Below are 26355 nucleotides of genomic sequence, written 5' to 3'. Positions count from 1 at the left end.
CTGCCCTTGGTGGTGGTGGATGGTGGGTACAGCAAAGTACAGTAAAAGGAGAGACTTTGCCTGTGTGGGCAACCTTGCATAGAGGACCTGGCATTTATTGCAATGCCAACTATATATAGAACCAAGAGACCAATTGATAAAACCCCTGCTTACGAATGGAACACACCCCACCCTCTGACTATACATAAGGGTCTGGTGACTTCTGTTTCAGTGTATCTGAAGAAGTGTGCATGCACACGAAAGCTCATACCTATGACAAACTTAGTTGGTCTCTAAGGTGCTACTGGAAGGATTTTTTAATTTTGTTTTGACTGCGTCAGACCAACACAGCTACCTACCTGTAACTGATGACTTCGTAACTTATAAAGTAGCACTGTATGCGTTGGCAGCTAAGAAGAGCAGGAGAAAAGAACTACTGGGTAGATAAAATAGTGGTCAATTGCAAAGGTGATTTGGACATTTAAGCTGGCATATTCTACCTGAGAACCCCCTGCTATTCTATCGTATGCAACAAATAACTTCTAGGAGATGTGACCATGGTTTATTGTATTTGCAGTGCCTGATGTTTTTATGGTTTTTATGGTTATTGTTGCTTTTCTTTTTGTTCCCTTTGTGAATGATGCCATGGCCTTTTGCTAGAGTGCGATAAAATTGATGATGATGATGATGCTAGAGACAGCCTTCCGTCATGTATGTATGATTTTGTTGGGGGGGTCTTGGGGGCTACAGGGTGGGCAATTTCAGAAGTCTGTATAGGAGCTTGCCCACCATTGTTCAGGATTTTCCTCCTTCCTGCATGTGGTGAGTAGGGACCCTGTTGCAAGAGTTTATTTCCTTGAATAAAGATCAGGCTTACTAGCTGCGTTGCTTTCAATATGCCATGGTTGACCTCTGCTTTCTCTCCGACTGATAGAGATCTCCCGAGGGACTCTATAAGGGCACTGGATACCCCATAAGGGAATTAGAGGTATTTTTCTTATAACAGCAGTCACTTGCCGGCCTCTTTCCCCACCCATAACTTAGCCACAGTGATTTCTACTTCCTTCCAGCCAGAGTTGTAAGGCGGGGGTTTCTAGAAGCTGGCACCACTTGGCCCATGTGGAGGAAGAGAAGGGGGCAGTGCAGGGGCCCAAGGCAAGAGTGTGACACCATTTTAAAAAGCATCTTTGGTCTCACGCTCTGCCAGAGCCAAAACAGGACATCCCAGGATGGAATCAGAAGCCGAGATGGCTTCTGTAATTCCAGGATGTCCCAGGACAGTTAAGCAATATGAAGTCAGTCCAACTCTACCTGGAGCTACCAAGGATTGAACCTGGGACCTTTTATGTGCCAAGCAGGTGTTCTATGACCACTAAGCTAGCACCTTTTTGGATGTAACTTATTCCCAGAGCATGCTTCTCTTTCCCCCCAGATATGCTTTCTTTTATTTTATTTTTGACTAGCTATGTGAAAAGGTGAGCCCTAATTATTCAAATGGCAAACTCAGGTGACAAGTGATGCTAAGCAGAGAACCAAGCAGGGCCACTGGGAAACAATAGGGAGGTATGAGCTGCTTGAGCAAATCCCATGTTTTGCAGGAAAAAAACTACAGTTCCCAGGATTCTTGAGTGTATGTGCTCTAAATACATTTTGACTCTATGATGTGTACAAAGCCTCAAAATCACTCAGAGATCTAGGAGTCGATCCCAGTTTGCTCACTTCTGCTTTATACAAACCAGAGTTTTTAGAGAATGACCACATTGCTGCTATTATTATTATTATTATTATTATTATTATTATTTTATAAGCATGAGATTTTAAAACAACAACTGCTGCCAAAAACTGCAGAGAAAAACACTTAAGAAAAACAGGACAAGGAACCAGTAAAGTTGTAACAACCAGGGAGACGAAATCAACCAGAGTTCAAGATGCCACAAATGTAGAAAATGACAGCAAGGAATACTTGACTTTCAGGAATGCTGGGAAGATCCTCTTGCTGAAAATTGGCTGTTAGGCTGGAGAAGCATTAAAGAAGGTATGGCAAAGAAGTTTGGGTTTTGCAAATGTAATGCAAGACTGTATTTCCAAAGAAATCAACGTGCAAAAATAAAATAAAAAATGAAGCCCGCTTATGGATGTTGCTTGCCAGATCAGGGCTTTGAATTTAGGAGTATGAAGTAAGATAACTCATTCACTCTTTCGGTGGTTCTTTTGTTTTCAAGCTAAAGGAAGGCTTGTCTTGGCACAAAGGTGTCTTGCTTCTGAGACAGCAAAGAGGTCCTGGTGAATCCTAGCTGCAGAATATGGAGGACAAAGGCACAGCTAGGCAAGGGGCAGCAAGTCCTGTTTTGCCTCCTGAGGCAAAATGAGAAGATGGTGCCTGCCCCACAACCCAAGCCTTTCTTAGCAGGATCACATGGCACGGCTGCAGTTTCCGGATTCCGGCAAAATTTCATGAGAGGATCACGAGATCTCACCCAAACCTGGCTGCAGATGCTTCTCCAGTGGGAGTGGCAACAGAGGAAAGGCCATCCCCTCCCACTATAGGAGAAGTGAGAAGTGAGGGCAACAGCAAGATCTCGAAAGAAGCCATCGCTTCCGTCACCTTCATGAAACACACACTTGGCCTCAATATCTTGGTCAGCAGTGGAGTCTTGTCCATTGAAGCAAATGGGGCACTGCTCTACAATATGGGATTCTGCTTTCACTTTCACTTTTTTATTTTCCACAACTCTGAGGGCGATCCCCTCCAGACTGGTGGTTTGGGGCAGGTGTATTATTGGGTAGCCATATGTCCGGGAAAACCCTGGCATGTACTCTTTTGGAGGGCCTAGATCAGCGTTTCTCAACAACTGTTCCGGGGCACACTAGTGTGCCGCGAGACGCTGGCTGGTGTGCCGCGACGTGCGGTGACGAGAAGGGCGATTTGCATTGTCACGTGCCTAGCGGAAAGCAATATTTCTCCTCCTCTTTCCCAAAGCTCAGTGCAAACGACTGGAGGGTGGGTCTAAAACAAACTTAAAGAAGCTGGCTAGATGAGCTCAACCTGAAACTTGCTGAGCAAAGGATTGTGCTGGCAGAGAAATCAGCTGCTTGTGAAGCCTTATTACAGGAGATTGCAACCAACACAGCAATTGGCAAGTGTTTCTTACAGTCATAATTATATAGTCAATATAGGGCGGCACAGAGTTAAATTTTTTAACTTTTTTAATGGTGGTGTGCCTCGTGATTTTTTTCATGGAACAAGTGTGCCGTGGCCCAAAAAAGGTTGAGAAACACTGGCCTAGATGCCCATCCAGGCAGATTGTTACATTTTAAAGGAAATGTACAAGTTTTTCGGGCTCAGGCTGCTGCCAGCCTGAGCCAGGGAATGAGGCGTGCAGACACGGCGGTGGCCCCATGCGCCCACATGCCTCTTTCCCCGGGCTGGCAACGGCTCAGGCTGTCTTCTCTTTGGCTCTTCAAGATAGGGCAACCCTAGGTATTCTGCAACTAGGTATTCATGTAATGATCAGTAGTGAATTTATCCTGGACTGTGCATGTATCATTCCTGCTTTGTTAGTTGTTCTGCAAGGCTTCCCTCAGTCATCTGGAGGGGTAACTCTTGAACTCTTGTGCTACCGGTATACCACAACAAAAGAGGAACAAAATTAAATAAACCAGAACATTTGTGGCATGGAAAGTTATCAGGTTTTCAGCACGAAGCTACAGGACATTTGCCAGTTGGAAACAAAGAAGGATTGCCCCATAAATTTTTGCAGGTGCAAACTGTATTCAGAATGGGATGGTGCCATGGTGTAGCGTGGGTTGCCAGCATCCGGGGCAAGGCAAGTGTTGTGCCCTCTAACCCATGGGCCGTTAGCACTCCCCGAGTTCCTTCCACCATTCCAGTATTGAATAAAGTAAATGAAATACTCTATCACACTGACTTCTGTATCTTCAATGCGCACATATCAAATCACTTGGGACAAGCACGACGGAGAGCCACTACCCAAATTCCTAAGAATTTTGAACCCAGGGCAACCACCCCGTGACCTTGCCCACACAATGCCACTGGGATGGCTTGTGACCTGATATCACCGTGAACACAAATATTCATGAAATTACAATAAAAAAGGATGCCCCAGGACCCAGAAACAAAGTGGGAAAGGCAAGGGAGGGTTTTCAGTTAAAAAATTAAAATAGAATGCATGGCTACTTAGGGACTCCTCCAGCAGAAATCCCTGGAACATCCCTTGTCATTCCTTTTTGCTAAAGGCTGGTTAGTTTCTTGCTTTCTAAGACTGTCCAGTATCAAAGCAATGCATCAGGAAGCCCAGGTAAAACCGCTCTGGTGCGCAATATGAAAGCGTACAAGGTAGGCTCTGAGGGGCTCGTTTTCCTTTCAAGGAAGGCTGGAGATATCTCTCTCAGGAGGTGGGCCTGAAAGCTTTGGGTTGCTTTCGTTGGCTTTTCCTTCAAACATCATGACCCTGAAAGAAAAACAAAGAAACAACAGAAGAAAACCTGTTAGGAAGAGCTGGGCTACTAGTGTAATGACTAGCAACCTGCCAGTCAGGTGTTGCTTGGGAATTCTCAGTGAGCGAAGAATCATTGCAGTTCTGAAGTCAGTGCTCCTTGATCTTGGGAACCTCCATGCATTGATTACGATATCTGAAGAAGCACCCAGCTGCATAACCAACTTTCCAAAATATAAATATAAAGGTAATAATAATACTGTAGTATTATGTCCTTAAATGAAACTTGTGTTTATCTCGCATTAGCCAGCAGAGGGCAATATTGGTCACTAGGAGTCACCCCAGAATCTTCCACTCCAAAACTTTGGCTCAAAGTCTGTTTGGGGTGTGAACGCAAATTGATCCATCCTGCTCCCAGCGGGAGCAACGAGGGGAGGAAACAATCTTACCACTGAACCACTTGATGCAAACGAAGCAAGATAAACAACTCTTTATCCTCTGTGTCCCGTTAGAAGTTTATGGTGTACTTTGGCTAGGCACACTCATGGTCATAAACTGCTATTTTTAATAACAGTATAAAAATGCTGCTTCTTATGAAGACAGTGCATTGCATTTTAGGGTCTTAGTATGCTGTATGGATATTCAAAAGAGTGTTTAGATCTGTTCACATGGGTTACATTGGAATCCCTCCAAACAACCCTGCAAGGTAGGCCCAGCCGGGACACAGGTGGAGAATCTTCAGCCCCGAGGGCCACAACAACTTGGTCCCTGGGCCTGCAGTTTCCCCACCCTTACCCTGGAGCCGCACTGCAGCAGAGGCATTGTGGGAAATCACCATGGCGATGCCAAGCCACCTCGTTCTCCTTTTGCTGCTGCTGCTGCCCTCCACCACTGCCGGATACAGGCTCATGGACGCAAGATGTGGCCTGCCAGAGACTCTTTTGCCGGACCCTCCCTCAGACCTCGAGCTGCCCCCTCCCCACAGTGGTGGGTCAGCCACCATCCCTTCCTAAAACAGCAACATGCCGCTTGAAAGTCTTATAGCCGTAGCTATCGCATTTGCCCCCACCCCACTGGTCAGCCTTTGCATTAACAGGCTGAAGGGGAAACTCAGTAAATGGACGGAAATATCCCAGAAGGCTTTGCAACAGGCGCCACTTCACACACTCACAGCCGTGGGCACTTCAACAGCTACCTCAGCCCTCACTGTCTATTGTTTGCAGTTGGGGAGTCGGCTTCTGGAACGGGAGTGGAAACCGAGACAGGAGGCCAGAGACAATGAGTGGCTTGTTTGCGTGCTCATTTCTGAAAAAGGGACCTGTGTCTTCTGAGGGCTATTCATGTTGGTATAGGGACAGGGGTGGGGGAGAGGAAACTGGCCTCCTCTATTCCTCAGCAAACGGAGACAGAAGCCAACTTGAGAAGGAGGGTAACATGAGGAGATAACAAAGAGCCATGATGCACCAGGCCGAAAGGTTTTGCTGAGTCCAGGATTCAGTTTCTCACAGAGGCCAGTCGTATGCCCGCTCCGGGAATCTCAAAGGCTGGTTGCAAAGACTTGAGGATATAATAAGAGCCCCTCAGGATCAGACCAGTGTCCCATCTGATCCAGCATCCTGTTCTCATAGTGGCCACCCAAATGCCTGTGGAAAACCTGCAAGCAGAATCTGAGCCCAAGAACTCTCTCCCCTCCTATGTTTTCCAGCAACTGGCATTCAGAAGCATTGCTACTTCCAGCTATGGAGGCCGGGGGAAGGAAAAAAATAATGCTATTCAGCCGCTGCCAGTTAGTGTAGACAGTATTGAGCTAGATGAACCAAAGGTCTGATTCTGGGTAAGGCAGCTTCCTCCAGTCCTAAGGCCAGATAGCAGAAGATTGCAGCAGTCAAGGCCTCAGCCCTGAGCAGCAAGCAAAACTCAGTGATGGCAGAAGATGAGCTGGCTAAGAGTGGGACTGATGTTCTGATGAACAGAACCTGGTTTCAGTCACCAAATTAAAAACCCTAAGGCCTTCCCTCACAGATGCCTTCCCCTGAGCCCAATTTACATGGGTGAGGGGTCACGTACTTCCCGATCCACAGCACCTGTCTAACAGCGCAAGGAACACAGCAAGCCAGAAGCCACACAGAGAGAGGGAGACGTACTTGCCTTTAGGAGCTTATCCCTTTGAGAAGTTGTGCCTCTCAGGTGTGAGCGGCAGAGCCTGGGACGGGAGAGGTAGTCTGGTCAGAGGGAGTGACAAGGCCTCAACCAACCTCCAGCTTTCCCTTGGAGCAAGCTGTGCAAGTGGAGCAATTTGAGGTGCTGAGATTCCTGCATTGCAGGGGGGTTGGACTAGATGATCCTTGGGATACCTTCCAATTCTACGATTCTATGATACTATGCATCTTGCTCTCAGGGTTCCTTCCACTTCAGGGTCAGACAGCGCTGTGCCATTCATTATGCTAAGTGGGGCAGTGACCCATTTGCCCTGACGGGCCAGCCTCCACTGGAGCTCAGCCACCCCAAAACATACCCCTTCCCTCTTATTATGGATACTCACAACTTGAGGACTGCGGACCGTTTCCCAAGCATCAGGTTGACAAAATCTTGGTAAGAGATGGTGTCGCTGACACCTCCGGTGATTTCCGAGATCATTTTCTTCAGCTCCAGGTGGGTTTTGGGGGCTCCCAGCTTCTCCATCATCCTTTTCACTGACATCAGATCTACAAGGAATGATAACAAGGGGTGATGAGTGGTACAGACAATAAGGGACATGACTTTATAGTGCCTGATAGAGATGGATTAGGCATGGGAGACCGTTCCCCCTCCACTCTAGAAATTCCTTAGAACCAACTGTACCCCTAGTTGATTCTGAGTGGTAATGATGGTTACCATAATAAAAGCCAGGGCTTTTTTCCATCCAGAACTCACTGGAACTCAGTTCCGGCACCTCTCAGGTGGGCACCATTGCCATTATAAGAGAACAAGGGAGATATTCATGGTGAGTTCCAGCACCTCTTTTTCTAGAAAAGGAGCACTGATAATAGCAATAATTTATACTGTATATTTTAGAGAATTCAAACACCTCTGTGCAAACCACAGGGTGGCTTACTACAGGCAGACAGATTTTTAAAATCCATAAAATAACACAGTTCTTAAAAATACATAACAAATCACTAAAGAACACTTGCGCAATCAGGCCTCACCTCCTCCAAATGTCAACCAAAAAATCTGCATATTAACCAGCCACCTTAAATGATGAAGAGATGGGGCCAGACACACCTCAGTAAGAAGGGAGTTTCACATACAAGGGGCTGCCACTGAAAAGACCGTTTCTTGGGGCCCCACACCATGCACGTCACATTGAGGAGGGACTACCAGGAGCGCCTTGTCCACTGATCTTAGAAACCAGGTAGGTCAATACACACAGGTAGGTCAATAATAATTAAATGTATGCAATGGATGGGATTCAGGGATCCACTATACCAAGTGTTGTGGAGAACCTCCGGCCCATAGGTCAGAATTGGCCTGCCAGGACTCATTGTTTGGCTCACCAAGCCATTTTTCTGTGTTCGTGTGTTCAGCCCTTCTTGGTTCAGGCATGCCAGCCAATTCCTAGATGGAATTGGTTCATGCATCTGAACCCTGCAGAAAGCAAGAGTGAACACCCCATGAATCATACTTGTACAGTATCTACCCCCATCCCCAACAAGCTACTTCTGACAGGTGTTAGGAACAACCCACCTGTCAATCAACTGCCATCAGATGGTTAGCTGGTGGATTGTCCCACCCAGGACCATCTTAAGCATGCCCGGTGCCCTGGCACGCCGGATCCCTCCGGCGCCCCCCCACCCCATTTCCCAGCGCAGTGGGCGGGAGCCGCACGCAGGGGGGCTGCCGCGGGCACAGCTGCACTGCGCCACCTAGCCTGCCGTAGGGCCAGCCCTGGACCAGGGGGCGCTGCCCGCCCCCTGTTGAGACGCCCCTGCGCGCAGCGGAGGCAGCCCCAGGCCCGCGTGCCTCCGGAGAGTGGCTTGAAGCCGCTGAACAGCGGAGGCGCGTCTGGGGCAGCCTCAGCCACGCCTCTCAGCGGGCACAGCGGCACCCCTGGTGGCCTGGCGCCCCGCGCCACCGGGAGGGGGCCTAGAGCCGGCCCTGGTCCCACCGTGATGGGGGAAATGACAACCTGGTCCACTAGGTCAAAAAGGTTCCCCACCTCTGCATCCCCATTAACAAGGCCCAGCATAACCCAGGAGTGGAAGCTTTGCAAATTTTAACAGAAGCCACTCACCAATTTCACCTTGGTTGTTCAGGTCGAACTCCATGTACTTTTCTATAAAATACAACGAACATGTTAGCACAATCAAAACTTCCACCTGGCACCCTGCCAACTCCGCTTGTCTTCAAAACAGCAACACAGTAGGGAGGGGAAATAAATTCAGTCTGGCTCTCACTTGAACGCAAACCTTTCTGAATCTGCGATTTGCAAACCGAAACCCTGTTAACCCTTCAAAATTTGCTCTTCCCTCAAATTTTGCAGTGCAGTTCTCAGGCCAAAAAGAAAAGATACACAAAAATGCATTCTATTAAGGGGAATTGCTTGCAAAAAATATGTATATGAGGAGAATTGCACACGTGGAACATAGGAAGGTGCCTGATACAAAGCCAGACCATTGGGTCCATCTAGCTCAGTACTGTCTTATACCGGCGGGCAGCAGCTACCCGGGTTTTCATGCAGGGATTCCTTCCAAGCCCTCTTGGAGATGCTGCGGATTGAACCTGGCAATTTCTGCAACTAAGGAAGATGCTGGTGTGTTTTTCGAGGACTTTCTAAAAAAAGAAGAAAGTAATCTCAAATGGATGTGGGAATGTGGTGAACTGAACTTATAATTGGAGTAAATGGAAAAAGAAACTGACATATTTGTCCATCACTCCTTCAGGGTCCCATGAACCTGTTTGAAAGAAAATATAAGGGAAGATCCCTTTCATGGACCTTTCACGCCATGTGTATTTTGGCCGATTGAAGAAGGACTCTGTGAGATCTGTAGAACTTGTGCCCAGGTTAGCATCTGTAGAGACTGCAGCCTTGCTGCCATGGCGCCAGTAAGTTTTCCAAAGCATACAAAACCTTGGAAGCCCATCTCTCTCTCTGCATTTGCAAAATCCACATTTTTGTTTTCTGGTTAGAGGTCCAATAGAATAATCAACAGCACCACTTCCTACCCTGCTGGAAAATTCCCCTGACAGATTTCCTCCTGCTGCTTTCTCTTCTCTTCTCTCCTCTTCTCTCCTCTTCTCTCCTCTCCTCTCTTCTCTTTTCCTCTCCTCTCCTCTCCTCTCCTCTCCTCTCCTCTCCTCTCCTCTTCTCTTCTCTTCTTTTTAAGTAACCTTCCCCAACTTCGAACCCTGCAATAATTCTTCCTTTTCTTTCTTTTTCCTTTTGGGACCTTGGTTTCATGCTTAAAAACTCAGTCACTTGATAGCTCTCATCCTTGCTGGGCACTTAGCCCATGTCACAAAAAAGGAGGCTGGCAGGCATATTCTGTGGACCAGTCAGAAAGTACCCCCTCCCTCGATGGGGTTGTGTATGTGTGTGTGTGTGTGTGTGTGTGTGTGTGTGCTTGCGTGTGTGAAATGGGTGCCATGAAGAATCACAAAGACCCTTTAAGACAGGCCCAAACGTACCACAACGACCCAATTAGCCCATATGGCAGTTTAGAGGCTCTAATTAGGAACCCCATTCAGAGGCTTTTCTTGGGGGGGGGGGCAGAACTGCTCTAGGGATGTCAGAGAATTCAGACAAAGCAGGAGCAGAAATTGCCAATGTTCGCTTATTTGTACCATGTCTGGAACATAAATCAATCCAGCGAATGCAAGTGGTTTTCACTGTTGTTGCTTTTAGTCCACTAATGATATGCAATTGATTATGTTAAAAAAAAAAAGAGCCACACATGCCCCCCCCTCTTTGCACTGCATTCCCCCTTGCATTGAAATGAATGGGCTAGGATATTGCAAGGGCAATTGTGCAGTGAAGTTTTTTAATTTCACCGCAACAGAACGCGAGAGGAAAGCATAGTTTTTGGGCAGGAGATGAACTGCAGCAGAACAGAAGTGCTACCGCGTGTGATAAACACAGGGTGGAATTGGAAAAGAAGCCTTCCTTCATCTCCACACAGTTTATTACCTGTGGCATACTCTGGGAGGATTGGGTCCTTTTCTGAAGCTGGCGGCCACACTGATGGGCAAAAGCACAATCCAGCCTTACCTAAACCAGCAGCAATTTTTTCCCTAGGTCTATCTGGGAATCCTGGAGAATCACTTCCAGAGCTTCTTGGGTTGCCTGATTCAATTGCATGTCTTCCTTCACGTTAAATATACCCCACTCTCTAACACAGGCATCCCCAAACTGCGGCCCTCCAGATGTTTCGGCCTACAACTCCCATGATCCCAAGCTAACAGGGCCAGCAGTCAGGGAAGATGGGAATTGTAGTCCAAAACATCTGGAGGGCCGAAGTTTGGGGATGCCTGCTCTAACACTATGGGGCACCACCAATTGAGCACATGATAAGCATGCAGAAGGTCCCAGGTTCAATTCTCAGCAACTCCAGGTACGGACAGGAACATGGAAAGATGCCATTGGTCCATCTACTCAGTATTGTCTACACCTGCTGACAGCAGCTCTCTGGGGTTTAAGGCAGGGCGTCACTCTTAACCCTCCTTGGAGATGCCAGGCATTGAACCCAGGACCTTTTGCATGCAACTCAGATGCTCTCCCACTGGGCTATAGATGCTCCTGATGAGCGTAAGAAGCTGCCTTACGCCGAGTCGAACCAATAGTCCATCTAGCTTAGTATTGTCTGTTCTGACTGGCAGTGGCTCACCAGAGTTTCATGCACAGGAATTTCCCAGGCCTCCCTGGAAATGCGGGGAACTGAATCTGGGACTGTCAGGGGACCTCCCTACAGGGAGCCTCCCCCCCATCATCCTGACCAGCACTTCGCCTAGCGAGAGCAGCGGCAGCGGGTCAGGGGGAGGAAATGAGGATGGGAGCGGAGTGGAGGAGGGACGGCTCAGCAATGTATCAGAGCCCCTGCACCACTCCAGACAACAAGTAGGAGCCACTTCCGGCGCCCAAATTGAGGCGCGTGCCCAAACACAAGGTTAGAGAGTTTCAGAGTGCCCAAGCTATTATGCTGGCCCCGGAGCAGAAGGGCGCCATTGCCGGATTCTACGAGTGACTAGGAGGTCATGTTTTCTGTTATCTCTGCACTGTAAATAGTATGCACAATAAAACCCTTAAATACAGAACGGACAGGAGCGTCTTTACTCAGGAGTAGCCGCAACAATCCGCTGACAGGGACTTTCTGCATGCAAAGGATATTCTCTATCACTGAGCTATTTCCCTTAGAAATGAAGATTCCAGTTCTGGATTAACAGCTGATTTTAATAGGGAGTTGTCTATGGGCTTGATGCCGGAGGTCTGTTCTTATAGCACCTGACCCTTGGATCTAGAAAGTTAGCATGCCCTTTAGATTGCTAGGTTAGAACGTCTCTTACTGATACTCTAGCTTTCTATGTGAAAGGGTTTTCTTTTTGGTAGTACAGTATAGAGAAGCATTCAGTTGTGTGATTCCCCACAATGCCACTCTTGATCAACTAAACGCACAGCCTGTTATTTGTGTAACCCGGTTCTAAGTTGCTCTCTGTGTGTTGTTGTCCCCCACCCCCAAATCTATTTCTGTCTATTGAGAATCCAGTTTGGGAAGCACCGCAGTGAACAAGACATGCTTTAAAAATAAAATAAAATAAAAAAGCCCTCCCCCTCCTCAAGCCCCTTCTCAGCAGTCTAAGCTTTCCTGTGTAGGGTCCAAAGGTTCCGTCTTTCATCCCCCGTTCAATGGGGCAAAATCTTGCCTTAGTACGCACACACGGACAGACACAAATAGTTTTGACACAAATGCCAATTCTGCAGAGTGGCTCTTGCAACTTCTCATGCCCAGCGGGGGAGAAGGAGGCCAGAACAACAGGGTGATTGTTGGGAGACCCAGAGAAGGCGTTTGGCAGCAGCCTCAGCGACTCTAGGCTGAATGGGAGCTGGAATCAACATGACGAAAACATGGAAGGCTGGGGAGCAGCAGAATGAAGGCAAGTTGTGGGTTCGGGTTAGAAGAACCCACAAACTGGTGACCCACTAGCCACAATGTTTGAAGAAACATTCAGAGGGGGAAAATTTATCTGTGTGGTATGTTTCAGGCCTTGCTTAAAAACAAACAAACGAAAATGCAAGAAAAAGCCCACCCACCACACCACAAGGATACAGATGTAGGGTGGGTTGAGAAATTAGAAGCAGCATTGTTAAATCTATTACCCACACCCCTTCACTAGCAGGTACAAGGTCGAGTTAAAACAATTAAAAATTAAAAGCAGTTAAAACAGATTACAGTGACAGGAATAGGGTGGGCCCTGGACGCACATTCTCAAGTGTCGAAAGCCAGGGCAAAGAAGTGCATTGAAAGTTCTATAATGAAGAAATGACAAACATATATATATTGTGGGTTGTGACAAATGCTAGTCCTACTCACAGTGAAGACCCGTTGAAAATGATTGGACCCATTGAACTTAGAGCTATTAGTAGTCCTTGGTCCCTAAATTTTCAGACTATCTTTTGGCAAACTTTAACAATCCAGCTTGCAAGAAGCATGTTGAGTGCAATGGCTCACTACACGGTGATTGTTTTGCCAAAAGGGAAACCAGTAATTCCACGGGGATGCATATGGAACCACAATAACCTTGTGTGGTTCTTGCAGAATCCCCCGGACCCAGCGTGGGGGGAAAGAACTAGGTCAGTTTGGGTCAGTGTCCCCACCTTAGACTAAATCCTAAACAGAAACATATCTGTGTACACTCCAGAGTCCCCAGGCAAAGGAAATAAAGTGAAGCCAAAAAACAACAACCCAAAAAACACAGATTCCTAAATCACATGTGTTTCTCAGAAACCTCCGTGTCAAAAAGAGACAGCTGTCCCAAAGCCCTGACCCAAAGATTTGTGATCCTCTCCCACACCCTGACACTATTGCCAAAGAGTTATTGCGCGACTATGGTGGCTTGTGGCTGAGGAACCTGCTTCCAAAGCCAGCTTTTCCATATGGACAAAGGCTACCTCTTAAGTTTTTGGAGGTCCTCAAGCAGAAGCTTTCAGCGGACTGTCTTACCTTTAAAGGTCTTCAATCAGTGGGGAGAGGGGCAGGGCATGTAAACCTAAGAGAGGCTTTCAGCTTGAGTTGCTCTCTGAAGGCCTGGGCACGTTTCAGGATGAGGAGAAACTGGGTTTTGTTTGCCCAAATTCACATTTCTGAGAAATGCGGGAACATCACTATCCTTTGAAATTAGCACTTCTCTGTATGTTGCAAGGCAGAACCAGAGGGTATGTGCAAAATGCATGTATTGGAAGAGATTTGCAAAAATAAAAAAATGCATTTATTCGTGAAAATAATAGATAGAAATATATTGTAGGAGGGGGAATTTATGGCAAAAAAATGTGTATAGTAGTCAAACGTGTGCAGAAAAAATAGGATAAATTTACGCTAAAATGCTGATGAGTTGTTGTTGTTTTAAAAAGCCAGCTACTACAGAAATGTGGAGAACTGAATTTACGACTGGACAAAAATTAGAAACTTAGAGAAACCAAAATTGACAGTGGGGTCCATCCCTAGTTACCATACACCAGCCATCTCTAACCTGGGGATCTCTGACTGTGGTTGGACTCCAACTCCCATCAGTCCCAGCTAGCATAGCCAATGGCCAGGAATGATGGCAGCTGGAGTGCCATCTACGGCTGCCCATGCTTAGAAGGTGCAGGGGATATGTGGAGTAGCCATGGCTCAGTCGTAAAGCACCTGCTTTGCTTGTAGAAATTCCCTGGTTTGGTCCCCTGCATCTTTAGTTGGAAGGGTCCCGGTATCAGTTATTGTGGAGCTGCTGCCATATTGGGATAGAAGGATTAAATAGGCTGAGTCAGAGTTGGTTCACCTAACTCTGGTTCCCCCAATATGTAGTAGCATCAGCTGCTTTTTGTCACCCACTCTCAGTTTAAACAATGTACCTTTGAAAACTGCAAGTTTTTCCTCCAAATGCTCTTCATCGCTGAACTTTGGGTCACAGAGAAACTCCTGAGGAAGAAAGGGTGGTGGGAGAGAAATGAATTCAATACATTTAAGAAAGTAATAACAAAGTCTTCAGATGGATTAATACCACATATCACTGGTACTTCTTCAGGTGGGGAGAATATAAATTTGAACTGGAGCAGCAGCAGGGTGTAATTCAGTGACAGAGCCTTTGCCATGCATGCAAAAGCTCCCAGGTTCAATCCCTGGCCTCTCCAGGTAAGCCAGAGAATGTTTCCTGCCTGAAACCCTGGAGCACAGTGGCCAATCAGTGCAGGCAGCACTCAGCTAGATGACCCAATGCTCTGACTCAGTGTAAGACACTCTAGGCTCCCATTTAAAATCAGCTCTTTATCCAGGACCTTGAGGACTAGAATCCTATTTTTACTTCTGGGGGAAAGACCACAGTTCAATGACAGAGCATCTGGTTTGCATGTGGAAGGTCCCAGGTTCAACCCCCAAGGGCATCTCCAAGTTCATTTTCGCCCCCAAACTCCATTATTTCTCTTGCTGTCTGTTGTGGTGAAGTGATGTAACTTACACAATTAACTGCTCACATTACGTAAATGATGTTGAAACAAAAATTTAAAAAAATCCTTCCAGTAGCACCTTAGAGACCAACTAAGTTTGTCATTGGTATGAGCTTTCGTGTGCATGCACACTTCTTCTGTTGCGACCAACACGGCTACCTACCTGTAAATGATGTTGTCACTGCTTTCCCCCCCCCACTCATTTCAATGGGATGCAAATTGTGTTGGTGGTGTTGTGTTGTGTTTACAAACATAACCACTTCTTCTCACTTGCAGACTGGAAGCAGCGAAGTCCAGTCATATTTGCTAGATCCGTTCTGGACGTGGCATGAATATGCGGACACCAAGAATTTTCGCTCCTGTTTCTGTTTGCATCACACTGGGCGGAGAGGAGCAAGAGTGCTGTGGGGTGCAGGCCAGGCTGCTTGGGTGACCCTCACTCAGCCAGCTCCCTCTGCAGCTGCGTGCCAGAGGCTCTTGTTCCAAATTTCCTCCCAGCCCTTAGGAACCTGATGGAATGTAATGGCTCCAGTCTGTTTGTCCCCACCCCCCACCCCCAGGCACCAGCAACACATTCCACATGGCAGAAATCACCGACATCTGCTCACCATTTGGCTCTGGGTCTGTCCTCCTCTCGGCTCACAGAACCAGGGCCTTCTGATGGGATGACACCCAGCTCACAGGATACTGCATCTCCCCAAGAGCATGTCCTCAAACACAAGCTGCACAGCAGCCTTGTGTTTGAGAGGCAGGCGGGCAAGACGTATTTAGAAGACATCTGAAGGCAGCCCTGCTGTATAGGGCTAAGTGTTCAATGTTTGTTGTTTTATTGTGTTTTTAATATTTTTGTTGGGAGCAGCCCAGAGAGGCTAGAGCAAGCCAGTCCAGGTGAGTGCCATATAAATAAATAAAAATTATTAATTAATTATTATTATTGGGAAGAAAAGGGGCTGGCCTTCTGGATTAAATGGTGCCTGTTTTCCAAATTGATGATCATGAGTTTCTGGTAAATTCCCATTTTGCCTTCGGGGAAGATTTTGGAGATGGGGCAGCCGTGGCTCAGTGGCAGAGCATCTACTTTGCATGCAAAAGGTTCCAGTTTTGGTCTCCACTGGCCTCTCCAGGTAGGGCTGGGAGAGACCCTTGTCTGAAACCATGGAGAGCTGCTGCCAGTCAGTGCAGACAATATTTAACTACATGAACCAGTGATCTGACTCAATGGGAGACAGCTTCTTCCTTTTATCATCCCTTTATTTAGTGCCATAAGGACAGAGGTAGTATTTTAGTTTTAGAGGCAGAGCATTTGTTTGCTGACATCTCTGGGTAGGGCTGGGAGAGATTCCCTCTGAAAACATGGAGAGGGCCAGTGCCAGACACTATGAAATTACATTGGGGGGAGGGTGTCTTTCTCACTTTTCCCTCGGATATGCCAGGGGTTGAACCTGCAAGCAAAACATATGCTGTACCACTGAGCTATGGCCCTTCTCCTAAAACAACAGGAAGCTGCTTTCTACTAAGTCAGACCACGGGTCCTTCCAGCTCCTGTTGCCTACATGGACTGGCAGCTACACTCCCAGTATCTCAGATGGAAGGTCTCTCCCACCAGTATCCAGAGATTCTGGGGATTGAACTGGGGACATGCAACACAGGTGTTCTACCACCAGGAATACAATATAGAAAGTCACACCAATGGTGCATTTGGCTGGCAACAGCTCTCCAGCATCTCAGCTTGGGACCTTCTCCATTGCAAAGTCGGTACTCTGCCACAGAGCTATGGGTGCTGGAGAAATCAGTACCTGAAAATCACCCTTCCTGTCTCCATGGTTAATGCTCAGCCAGAGTCCCAAGTTTAGGGCTCTGGTTTCAGGCATGGAGTCAGAGGTTATGTGCCGCACTTTGGAAGCCTCTCCTGCTGCTGTGAACCTGAGACCAGGTTAGGAGTTGGGGACTGGTAAGGCTGCCATGTGCTGTGGCCAGTCGAGCCTGGGAGGGAGCCTGAGAGAAGCTTCCTGCCTTTTCCATAGAAGGCCTTGGCTGTCTCCCAGAGGCGACCTTGCCATGCTATCCCCAACAAGGCTGGAATGTCAAATATTCCACAGTGATCTGGGAGGCTTTATGAGCAGGATCAACTGTGATCCCATGCACAGCTGGAGAGGTAATAACAAACATGACTCTGACTCACGCTTTATAGCCCAGGAATGGGGAACCTTAGGGCCAGGGGGGGCACATGTGGGCCTCCGGATCTCTCTACTGTACCATCTCAGCCATACCCTCTCAGCCAAACACCCTCTTCCCAGGCCATGTCCTGAACTGGCTCTGCTTTGTAACCCCCTTTTGTTTTTCTGGTTGGCTGGGATACGTCATCAGACTCCAATCATGTCTCTCACTGGATGGAGAACAGAGATAGGTTTTTGTGCCCACAAATTAGCCCAACTGTACAAAGGGGGGGGAATCACAAATATTGTTCCTCTTGCTTGTGCGTCCTGCCCCACCCACCCCTGGCATGTGGCCCTTGGAGGGTTGCCCAGAATGCAGTGCAGTCCCCGGGATAAAAAAAACTTTCTCATCCCTGCTCCATCCCAAGAGGGAGACTGTGCATGGAGGAAAAATGGACTCAAGAGATTTTGTCAGCCATTCCAGACCCTCCAATATTTTCTCAGAGAAAGACAGATATTAATCTCTGGTCACTGGGAACACCCTTGTTTACTCCTGTGTTACTGGCTCTGCTAATCTGAGATTGGAAAAGTATTTGCAGATCTTGAAGCCTTGACAAGCGTTGTGTTTTCTCTCACCCCTTCTTGCCACCCCACTCCTCCAATCACCTTAACCAGAACCATTATCTCCATTCATTGGCTAGAGGCAGAAAGAATCCTATTTATTTATTTATTTATTTATTGCCAAATATTTTATTTCCTTACAAAAGTACATGCATTGTCTCTTTTTCTCAGGTTGTAAAGTCTTTTCTTTATATCAGTTACATATGATGTGAGACATTGGTGTCGTACAGTCGTACCTCGGAAGTCGAACAGAATCCGTTCCGGAAGTCTGTTTGACTTCCGAAACGTTTGACTTCCAAAGCACGGCTTCTGACTGGCTGCATGAAGTTCCACACAAAGTATTATTATTATTATACTTTATGTATGTGGGTTTTTTTATGCCAGTATCATTTGGGTAGGTTCTTTTTCTGTTTATTTATTATATTTCCTTGGTAGTGAGAGAGGTTGCGTGGGGGGCCCAGGGCATGTGTTTTGGTTGTTTTTAGTTGGTTGTGTTTAGTTGGCTGCAATGAGATTTGTTTGCATGTGTGAAGTGTGTGGGGGGGAGGAATTGTTGGGTCAAATTAGCTGGATTGATTTGTACGCTGTCGGTGGGTTCTTGTCATTGTCTTGTTGGGCTGTGTATGTGATAAAGTGGAGCCCTACTGGGGTGAAGGCGTCCTCTTCTATTTGCCCCCTTGTCAGTTTGAGTCTGTTGGTTAGCTTTTCTAGTAAGGCTGTTTCCCATATGATTTGGTAGCAGTGGTTCCATGTTCACTTCCTGACAGGTCTCTCCAGTCTTAAGACTGGAGGATGCTTAAAGCCTAGTTGGTGGGGCGACAGGAGATGGAGGAGGATGAAGGCAGGAAGAGGTGTGTGAGTACAAAAAACCTTGTAGCATCATATGTGAGAGGACATTCCAAAAGATACAGGCTCAGCTTGCATTTCTGCCAGGCAGGGAAGCTGCCCTGAACACAGAATCCTACTCAACGAAAAGGCCCCTTCTGCAATGTACATTTAAAGCAGAATCATACCACTTTTAAACAGTTGTGGCTTCTTAACAAACTGTAGGGTGCAAGCATCCTGGGAACTGTAGTTTATAAAGGGTGCCAAGAGTTGTTAGGAGACCCCTGTTCCCCTCAAAGAACTAAAATTGCCGGAGTGGTTTAACAATCAGTCCCTGTTCCCAGGGAACTCTGGGAAGCTCAAAGCATCAAGGCAGACCTACATCAATTGTTTAAAGCATATGACTTCCCCCAAATAATCCTAGGAAATGTAATATGTTGGGAACTGGAACTCGTGATAGGGAAACCACAGTTCCCAGGATTCTTTGACGGAATTCTTAATATGTACTGTATCTTAATATCATTGGGTGGCATTGCTAGCAGGGGCTGGTGTGAGTTGTAGTTCAAAGCAGCTGGAGGGCACCAGCTTGGGGAATGCTCCGTTGCTGATGAATCAGCCACACACAGTTTCCACTGGGAACTTCCTTTGTGCACGCACGCACACACACACACACACACACACACACACACACACACACACACACAAAATGAACCCAACAGTATCCTCCCAACTTAAACCAGTTGTCAAAGAGAGCTGCAAATTAGCACTTATGTGATCTTGCAAGAAGTAAACAGCAGCACATCCACATATCAACAGAGAAGGACATACCTGAAGTCCCAATGACATTGGAATCTCTTTCATTAAGGACCCCCCTCCCAAATAAACAGGTGGGGAATAAGCCAGATTCTAAAGCAGGTTTTTCTACCTTCTGCAGGCTGAAACACCAAAATCAAAGCTGATGGTTACATCACTTTGTCACTTAAACAGAGGTTGTTTTGAAATCTGTTTTATTGCATCAGCAAAGAGGTGAGAGATTTTGTGAGCCATGATCCACAGCTGAAAGCTTTTTAACACAAAGATGGGGAACCATTGGGATTGAACCTGGGACCTTCTGCATGCAGTGGTAGGAATAAATGGCATCTTGGGATGCTGCCTTGGCTTGTACAGTCAAACCATTAGTTCATCTAACTCAGAACTGTCAGCACTGACTGGCAGCGACTCTCTGAGCTTTCAGACAAAGGACTATTTTTATCAGCCCTACTTGGAGATGCCACTGAGGACTGAATCTGGGCCTTCTGCATGCAGAGCAGATGCTCTACCACTGAGCTAAGACCCTACCCTTGCATACATACCTGTGTAGCTTCCTCTCCTCTTATCCTTGCCTCTGTTGACTGCAAATTCCTTGGGGGCAGGGACCCAGTTTCTGAATACTGTACATGGGAACACTCAGCAGTTGTGCAGCAGGGCTTCTAATCTGCACTCCGCATTTCTGAATAGCTTCAGCCCACGTGCACCACCACAAACATCTGCACTTGTATACAGATAGCTTGCACATGTGTAAAGAGATGGATGGATCTGTCAACAGGCAGACCTACATTTTGGGGGCCCTGAAGTTTGAACTGTCATGAGGGCCCCTTCGCAACCAGAAACGAGGTTTAGGTAACCACAGTTAACCTCTTCAATGGGGTTGTTCCATAATGGATCGCCACACCTTTACAACACCTGTGCTTCTGAATCTCAAACTTTGGGATTCTTGACATATGTACAAAAAATTAATCAATTTGAATCAAATCAAGGTGACTCAAATTAAAGTCACAATTACTTAGTTGTTTCTGGGGTCCCTCTGGGATTAGGGGGCCTAAAGCTTCAGCTTCCTTAGTTTCACAGTAGATCTGCCCCTGTCTGTCAATTTCAGGCTCCATCTCTGAAACCCTGGAGAGCTGCTGCCAGTCAGTGTACGCAATGCTGAGCTAGATGAATCAGTGGTCTGATTCAGCATAAGGCAGCTACATGTGTTCTTAGTTCTTTTAGACTGCAAGCCTGATGGCAGGGAGCTTCTTGCCACTGACATTTGGAAGCCTCTCTATCAATCTGATGGGAAGAAAGCCGGATTAGGGATTTGTGAGAAATTTGCATTTTGCATTTAAATGCACTTTGCCCTGAAATGCTGGTGAATTTTCACGAGGACTTAAAAAAAGGAAACATCAAACTGTGTGGAAATGTGGAGAACTCAAACTTAAGAATGCAATTATTATAAACTGAAATGGATAAGAGCCACCCATCCCAGAGCAGGCAGTAATGTAAGTCAATAACTTGCGATTGAATTGCTCCCACCTTGTTGATCTCTTCCAGCCTTCCTTGCTGCTTGGCTTTGAGTAACCCAAAGGCTTTCCCTCCTGGATAAAAGAGAGAGGAGCATGTAGTAAACCCAGGTGTGTCTGTGACCCTCTGGATGTTCTTCAACTTCTGGAACCAGCGAGCAGGTGACACCCTCCCGGGCAGCGGCGCCGGCGTCAGGATTTTGAAGCAGCCCTCCGGGACACCGCGCAACAAGAGGGGGATCTCCGGTTGCAGTAGAGCTCGCTTGTCACGCTTTGAAGCAGACAAAGTCCCACATTACCCCCACCCCCGGGCCTCCTCCCCCATATCCCAGCAAGAGTCACATCTGCACCACCATCCATACCTTGATATGCGCTGTTGAGCATGAGAGACATGCTGGAGATTTCACGAGCGAGGCCCCGGCTGAGGAGTTTGCAGAAAGTTTCTCCGCTGGGTGCCGCCGCCGGCACGGTGCGGGTTTCCAGCCAGGGTGGCGAGCGAATATCTCTCTTCTGCTCAGGACGGCTACCGAGCCAGCCCAGGTACTTCCAACAGAGTCATTCATGAAGTGGGACTCCGCAGAGGCCGGCTGAGGAGGCTCACGCATCCCTCTGGCGGAGGAGGCGGAGGAATGCCGCCCTCCCCGGAGGGGGGCCTCAGACCCGTTGCAAATGGGCTGCTGGCAGGGTTAACCCTTTCCTTGCACTGTGCACAGAGAACAGAAAATGCAACCCCACACCATTCGGTTTGTTCGCTGCGTTGATGTCCCGCTTCCCCCGCCCCCCTCCCGAGGAGCTCGAGGGGGCTGCCCTCATGGCTCCCGCCTTCCTGGTTTAATTCCCCACGCAACAACCCCGTGAGGTAGGTTAGGCTGAGACGCAGTGATCAGCTTCCAAGGTAACGCGGTGAGTTTTAGGGCCAGGTAGGCACTGTGGTTAAACCACTGAGCCTAGGGCTTGCTGATCAGAAGGTCGGCGGTTCGAATCCCTGTGACGGGGTGAGCTCCCGTTGCTTGGTCCCAGCTCCTGCCAACCTAGCAGTTCGAAAGCACGTCAAAGTGCAAGTAGATAAATAGGTACCGCTACAGCGGGAAGGTAAACGGCGTTTCCATGTGCTGCTCTGGTTTGCCAGAAGCGGCTTTGTCATGCTGGCCACATGACCTGAAAGCTATACGCCGGCTCCCTCGGCCAATAATGCGAGGTGAGCGCGCAACCCCAGAGTCGGTCACGACTGGACCTAATGGTCAGGGGTCCCTTTACCTTTACCTTAGGGGATTTGAACCCAGGTCTTAGTTTGGCACTCTAGCCACTGCACAACACTGGCTGTCTGCCTCTCCCCCCCAAAAAACAAAAAAACACCCAAACTGTCGTGTACTACTCCAATCTGCAAGCCATGCGAGATTCCAAGGGATCATAGAATCATAGAATCATAGAGTTGGAAGAGACCACAATGGCCATCCAGTCCAACCCTCTGTCAAGCAGGAAACACCATCAAAGCATTCTTGACATATGCCTGTCAAGCCTCTGCTTAAAGACCTCCAAAGGAGGAGACTCCACCACACTCCTTGGTAGCAAATTCCACTGCCGAACAACTCTTACTGTCAGGAAGTTCTTCCTAATGTTTAGGTGGAATCTTCTTTCTTGTAGTTTGAATCCATTGCTCCGTGTCCGCTTCTCTGGAGCAGCAGAAAACAATCTTTCTCCCTCCTCCCTATGACATCCTTTCATATATTTGAACATGGCTATCATATCACCCCTTAACCTTCTCTTCTCCAGGGTAAACATACCCAGCTTCCTAAGTCGTTCCTCATAAGGCATCGTTTCCAGGCCTTTGACCATTTTCGTTGCCCTCTTCTGGACACGTTCAAGCTTGTCAGTATCCTTCTTGAACTGTGGTGCCCAGAACTGGACACAGTACTCCAGGTGAGGTCTGACCAGAGCAGAATACAGTGGTACTATTACTTCCCTAGATCTAGATGCTATACTCCTATTGATGCAGCCCAGAATTGCATTGGCTTTTTTAGCTGCTGCATCACACTGCTGACTCATGTCAAGATCCTGTGCAGGATCCGGATCCTGATTTTAATGAAGCTTCCTTGGAGGCCTAGGGGCTTAACACTGAAGTCTCCCTGAACTAAGTAACTTGCTCAGGAGCAGTTCATCTTAGAACTGTCAGGAGCATTATGGGAAACTTAAATGATGTCTCCCTGATCCAAAGGCACAGCCCTTATCAGATCAGAGTGCTGGTTAACGGAGAAAAGGGGCAGGTGGTACCTTAATTGAGATAACCTCCACTGTCAAAGGAGGCAATGTGGTTCTGAACAGCGAATACTGCTAGGAACTGCCAGTGTGGAAAGTAGTACTGCTGCACTTGGGTCCTGCTTTCAGGATTCCCATTGGGGCATCTGGTTAGCCACTGTGAAAAGAAGACACTGGACTAGATTGGGTTTCCGACCTGATGCGGCTTCGGGGCTCGTATATTCTTTTGTTATGTTCTTACCTCAATTGCCCAAGGATACAAAGGATGCTGATGCCAGAACCTGTTATATGAATGAATAATATAGATGGATGAACAGATAACTACGCACTTGCAGAGTGCAGACCCCTTGCTATGAGGCAAACTTGTGACAAATTTAAGTGGTGGCTCCCAGCTCCTCTTACCCTACTCCAGGGTTTTTTTTTGGCGGGGCGGGGCTTTAAATAGATGATCCTCCCTATGTGCTATAAATAAAAGATAATAATAAGGATGCCTGTATACATAACGAAAATAATAAAGAATCTGCCTAAACTAGCTCAGTCTTGTTTTTTTAATTCTCCCCTCAAGTCTCTGGGAGTAGATTTTTGCTTCAAATACTCGTTTTAGGTGAGGCCCTTCCAAAAGGCCCCCACCCATGTTGGCCAAGCCAAGGTTCTGAATCACCACTGGAGAGGCTCCCAAACGCCCATTATGTAGTGACCTTCCTTTTTGGGCCTGTTGTCTTCGCCAGAAACAAAGGGAGTGGGGCTGGCAGCCTCTCCCCACCTGGCCTGGCCCCTCATGTTAATGGAACCCTAGTGGCTGAGTCAGACCCCACACAACCCAATGCTTCCCCAAGACTCCTGTTTCTCAGGTCTGGGTGTCGTCTTCTTTGGGAGAGCACCACATAACTGGCTGTTGTTTCATAGACTCTGGAATGAGCGGTGCTAAGGGTTCAGCAGCTTGCCTTGGAGAACCAGAGAAGGCAATGGCTGTAGCTCAGAGGTTAGAGTACCTGGAAGTCTGCAGTTTAGTCTCCGGCATCTCTGGATAGGGCCTGCCTGAGGCCCTGAAGAGCTGCTGCCTGTCAGCACTGACGGTACTGAGCCAAATGCAGCAAGGGGTGTGACTGGCATAAGGCAGTTCCCAATGTTGCCATTCAGAATCATGAGGGCCAGGAACTTTATTTCTGCATGGACAATAGTACATTCTAAACAGGTAGGAACCGAGTGCCAACAAACCAACAGTAGAGATTATGAACCAAATGGGATGTGAACTGTATGCAAACTAATGCAAACTGTATTCATGTAGAATTAATAGTGTTGTTATATGAAAAATTGGGGTTGGCTTTTACAGCCAAACTCCCTAAGGACTTTGCATCCCCTCTGTCCATTATCAGAGAAGAATGGATGGAGGCAGGAACCAGCAGAAGAAAGCAATGAATATATTTATTTTCTGTAGCAACAGTTCCCCTCATCCCTTGCAAGGAGGTGAGGACCCAGAACAAAGGTGGGTCCTAAACATCTTTGGCTTTAGAAGTGACCCAACCCCTTAAGCCAAAGGTCACCCAAAAGCATCATACAAGGAGTGTGTGACTTGTCTCCTTTCTCTCAAGAGACCTGATAATGCCAGCTGATTGCCTTATCCTGATTGCCTTAACTCTTTTGAAATTGCAAATATCCTAGTTCCTAAAACCATTGTCACAGACCTCCCCTATTCATACATAAAATATGCTCCTTTGACAAGATTTGAAGAATTTATATGGGAAAGGTTTTTCCAATATACTGTACAGTGGTACCTCAGGTTACAGATGCTTCAGGCTACAGACTCCACTAACCCAGAAATAGTACCTCGGGTTAAGAACTTTGCTTCAGGATGAGAACAAAAATCGTGCAGCGGTGGTGCAGCGGCAGCAGGAGGCCCCATTAGCTAAAGTGGTGTCTCAGGTTAAGAACAGTTTCAGGTTAAGAACGGACCTCCAGAATGAATTAGGTTCTTAACCAGAGGTACCACTGTACTTCCTTTTACTGCAGGGAAAATATCTGGGGACATTAAGAGAGCCAAGATGGCTTCAGGATTGTTCTGTGTACTAAAATAATCTTTCCCCCCCCCAGGGAATATTTCCTAATTTTGAAGGTGAAGGATTGGTTTTCTGTGGAGTGTGGCTTGCTATGTGTGTGCACCTTATAACAGGGTGGAAGTGTTTTGTGTATTATTTAATAAACAGTGACAAACAGAAATCATGCAGATCACAGGTTTAATCTCTGGCATCTCCAGGTAGGGCTGAGAAAGACCCCTGCCCAAAACTCCTGAGAGCCACTGCCAATCAGTGTAGACCAGGGTTTTCCAAACTCGGGTCTCTAGCTGTTTTGGACTACAACTCCCATCATCCCTAGCTAGCAGGATCAATGCTCAGAGATGATGGAAATTTTAGTCCAAAACAGCTGGAGACCCGAGTTTGGGAAACACTGGTGTAGATGATATTGAGCTTGATGGACAAATTGTCTGACTCTGTACAAGGCAGCTGCCCATGTCCCTATGCAGAATCATGAGGACTAGAGTCTTACCTTGTATTTTCACTGGGTGGAATGTCAGACAGCAAAGACCTGCTAGCACTTGCCAAAATCCCAGGTAGGCCATTATAACACATCAGGTTTGGAGGCGGACTCTGACCTTGGCTCCTCCAGAGCAGGACAAACAAGCCAGCTGTGAGCTAACACTGCTTGTGTAAGGATTTCAAAGTGTTAGTAATTTCCCTCTGGAGGCCAACCCACAAGCAGCAAGGAGACCGCTTCCCTTCAAACCAGAATCTGCTTGTGCGATAATCCAATGTTCTGTTTGTTGTGTTTTGTAACACTGTTTGCTTTTGGAAAACTGTCCTTGAGGCAGGGAAAGGAAGAAGGAATCACAATGGACTTAGTTCCTCCCCACTCCCAAAATAAGGCAACACATTCCAGGAAAGGTTTTGTGAATGTGTGATTCAAAAATCCTGCATGCTTGGGGTTCAATGATTTCAGGGCTCTGAATGCCCTTTCCCCTAACTCCTAATACTGTATTTCAAAGTGGATTACTGTACTCAAGAAGACCA

At 47.3% G+C, this 26355-nt stretch overlaps 1 protein-coding gene across 1 annotated transcript; it reads right to left on the bottom strand.

Moving 5' to 3' along the window:
• Window positions 1-1082: 1082 nt before the first annotated feature.
• AIF1L (allograft inflammatory factor 1 like) lies at window positions 1083-21724 on the bottom strand. Its single transcript, XM_035113267.2, has 6 exons — window positions 21397-21724; window positions 21048-21109; window positions 14521-14587; window positions 8710-8751; window positions 6979-7141; window positions 1083-4451 (listed from the first exon to the last, which is right to left on the bottom strand). Exons 1-6 carry the CDS (start codon window positions 21425-21427, stop codon window positions 4364-4366), a joined length of 453 nt encoding a protein of 150 aa, XP_034969158.1. The 5' UTR covers window positions 21428-21724; the 3' UTR covers window positions 1083-4363.
• Window positions 21725-26355: the final 4631 nt, after the last annotated feature.

Source organism: Zootoca vivipara, chromosome Z (assembly GCF_963506605.1).
Source record: "Zootoca vivipara chromosome Z, rZooViv1.1, whole genome shotgun sequence".
NCBI lineage: Eukaryota > Metazoa > Chordata > Lepidosauria > Squamata > Lacertidae > Zootoca > Zootoca vivipara.
This window is presented reverse-complemented; position numbering and strand designations above follow the sequence as displayed.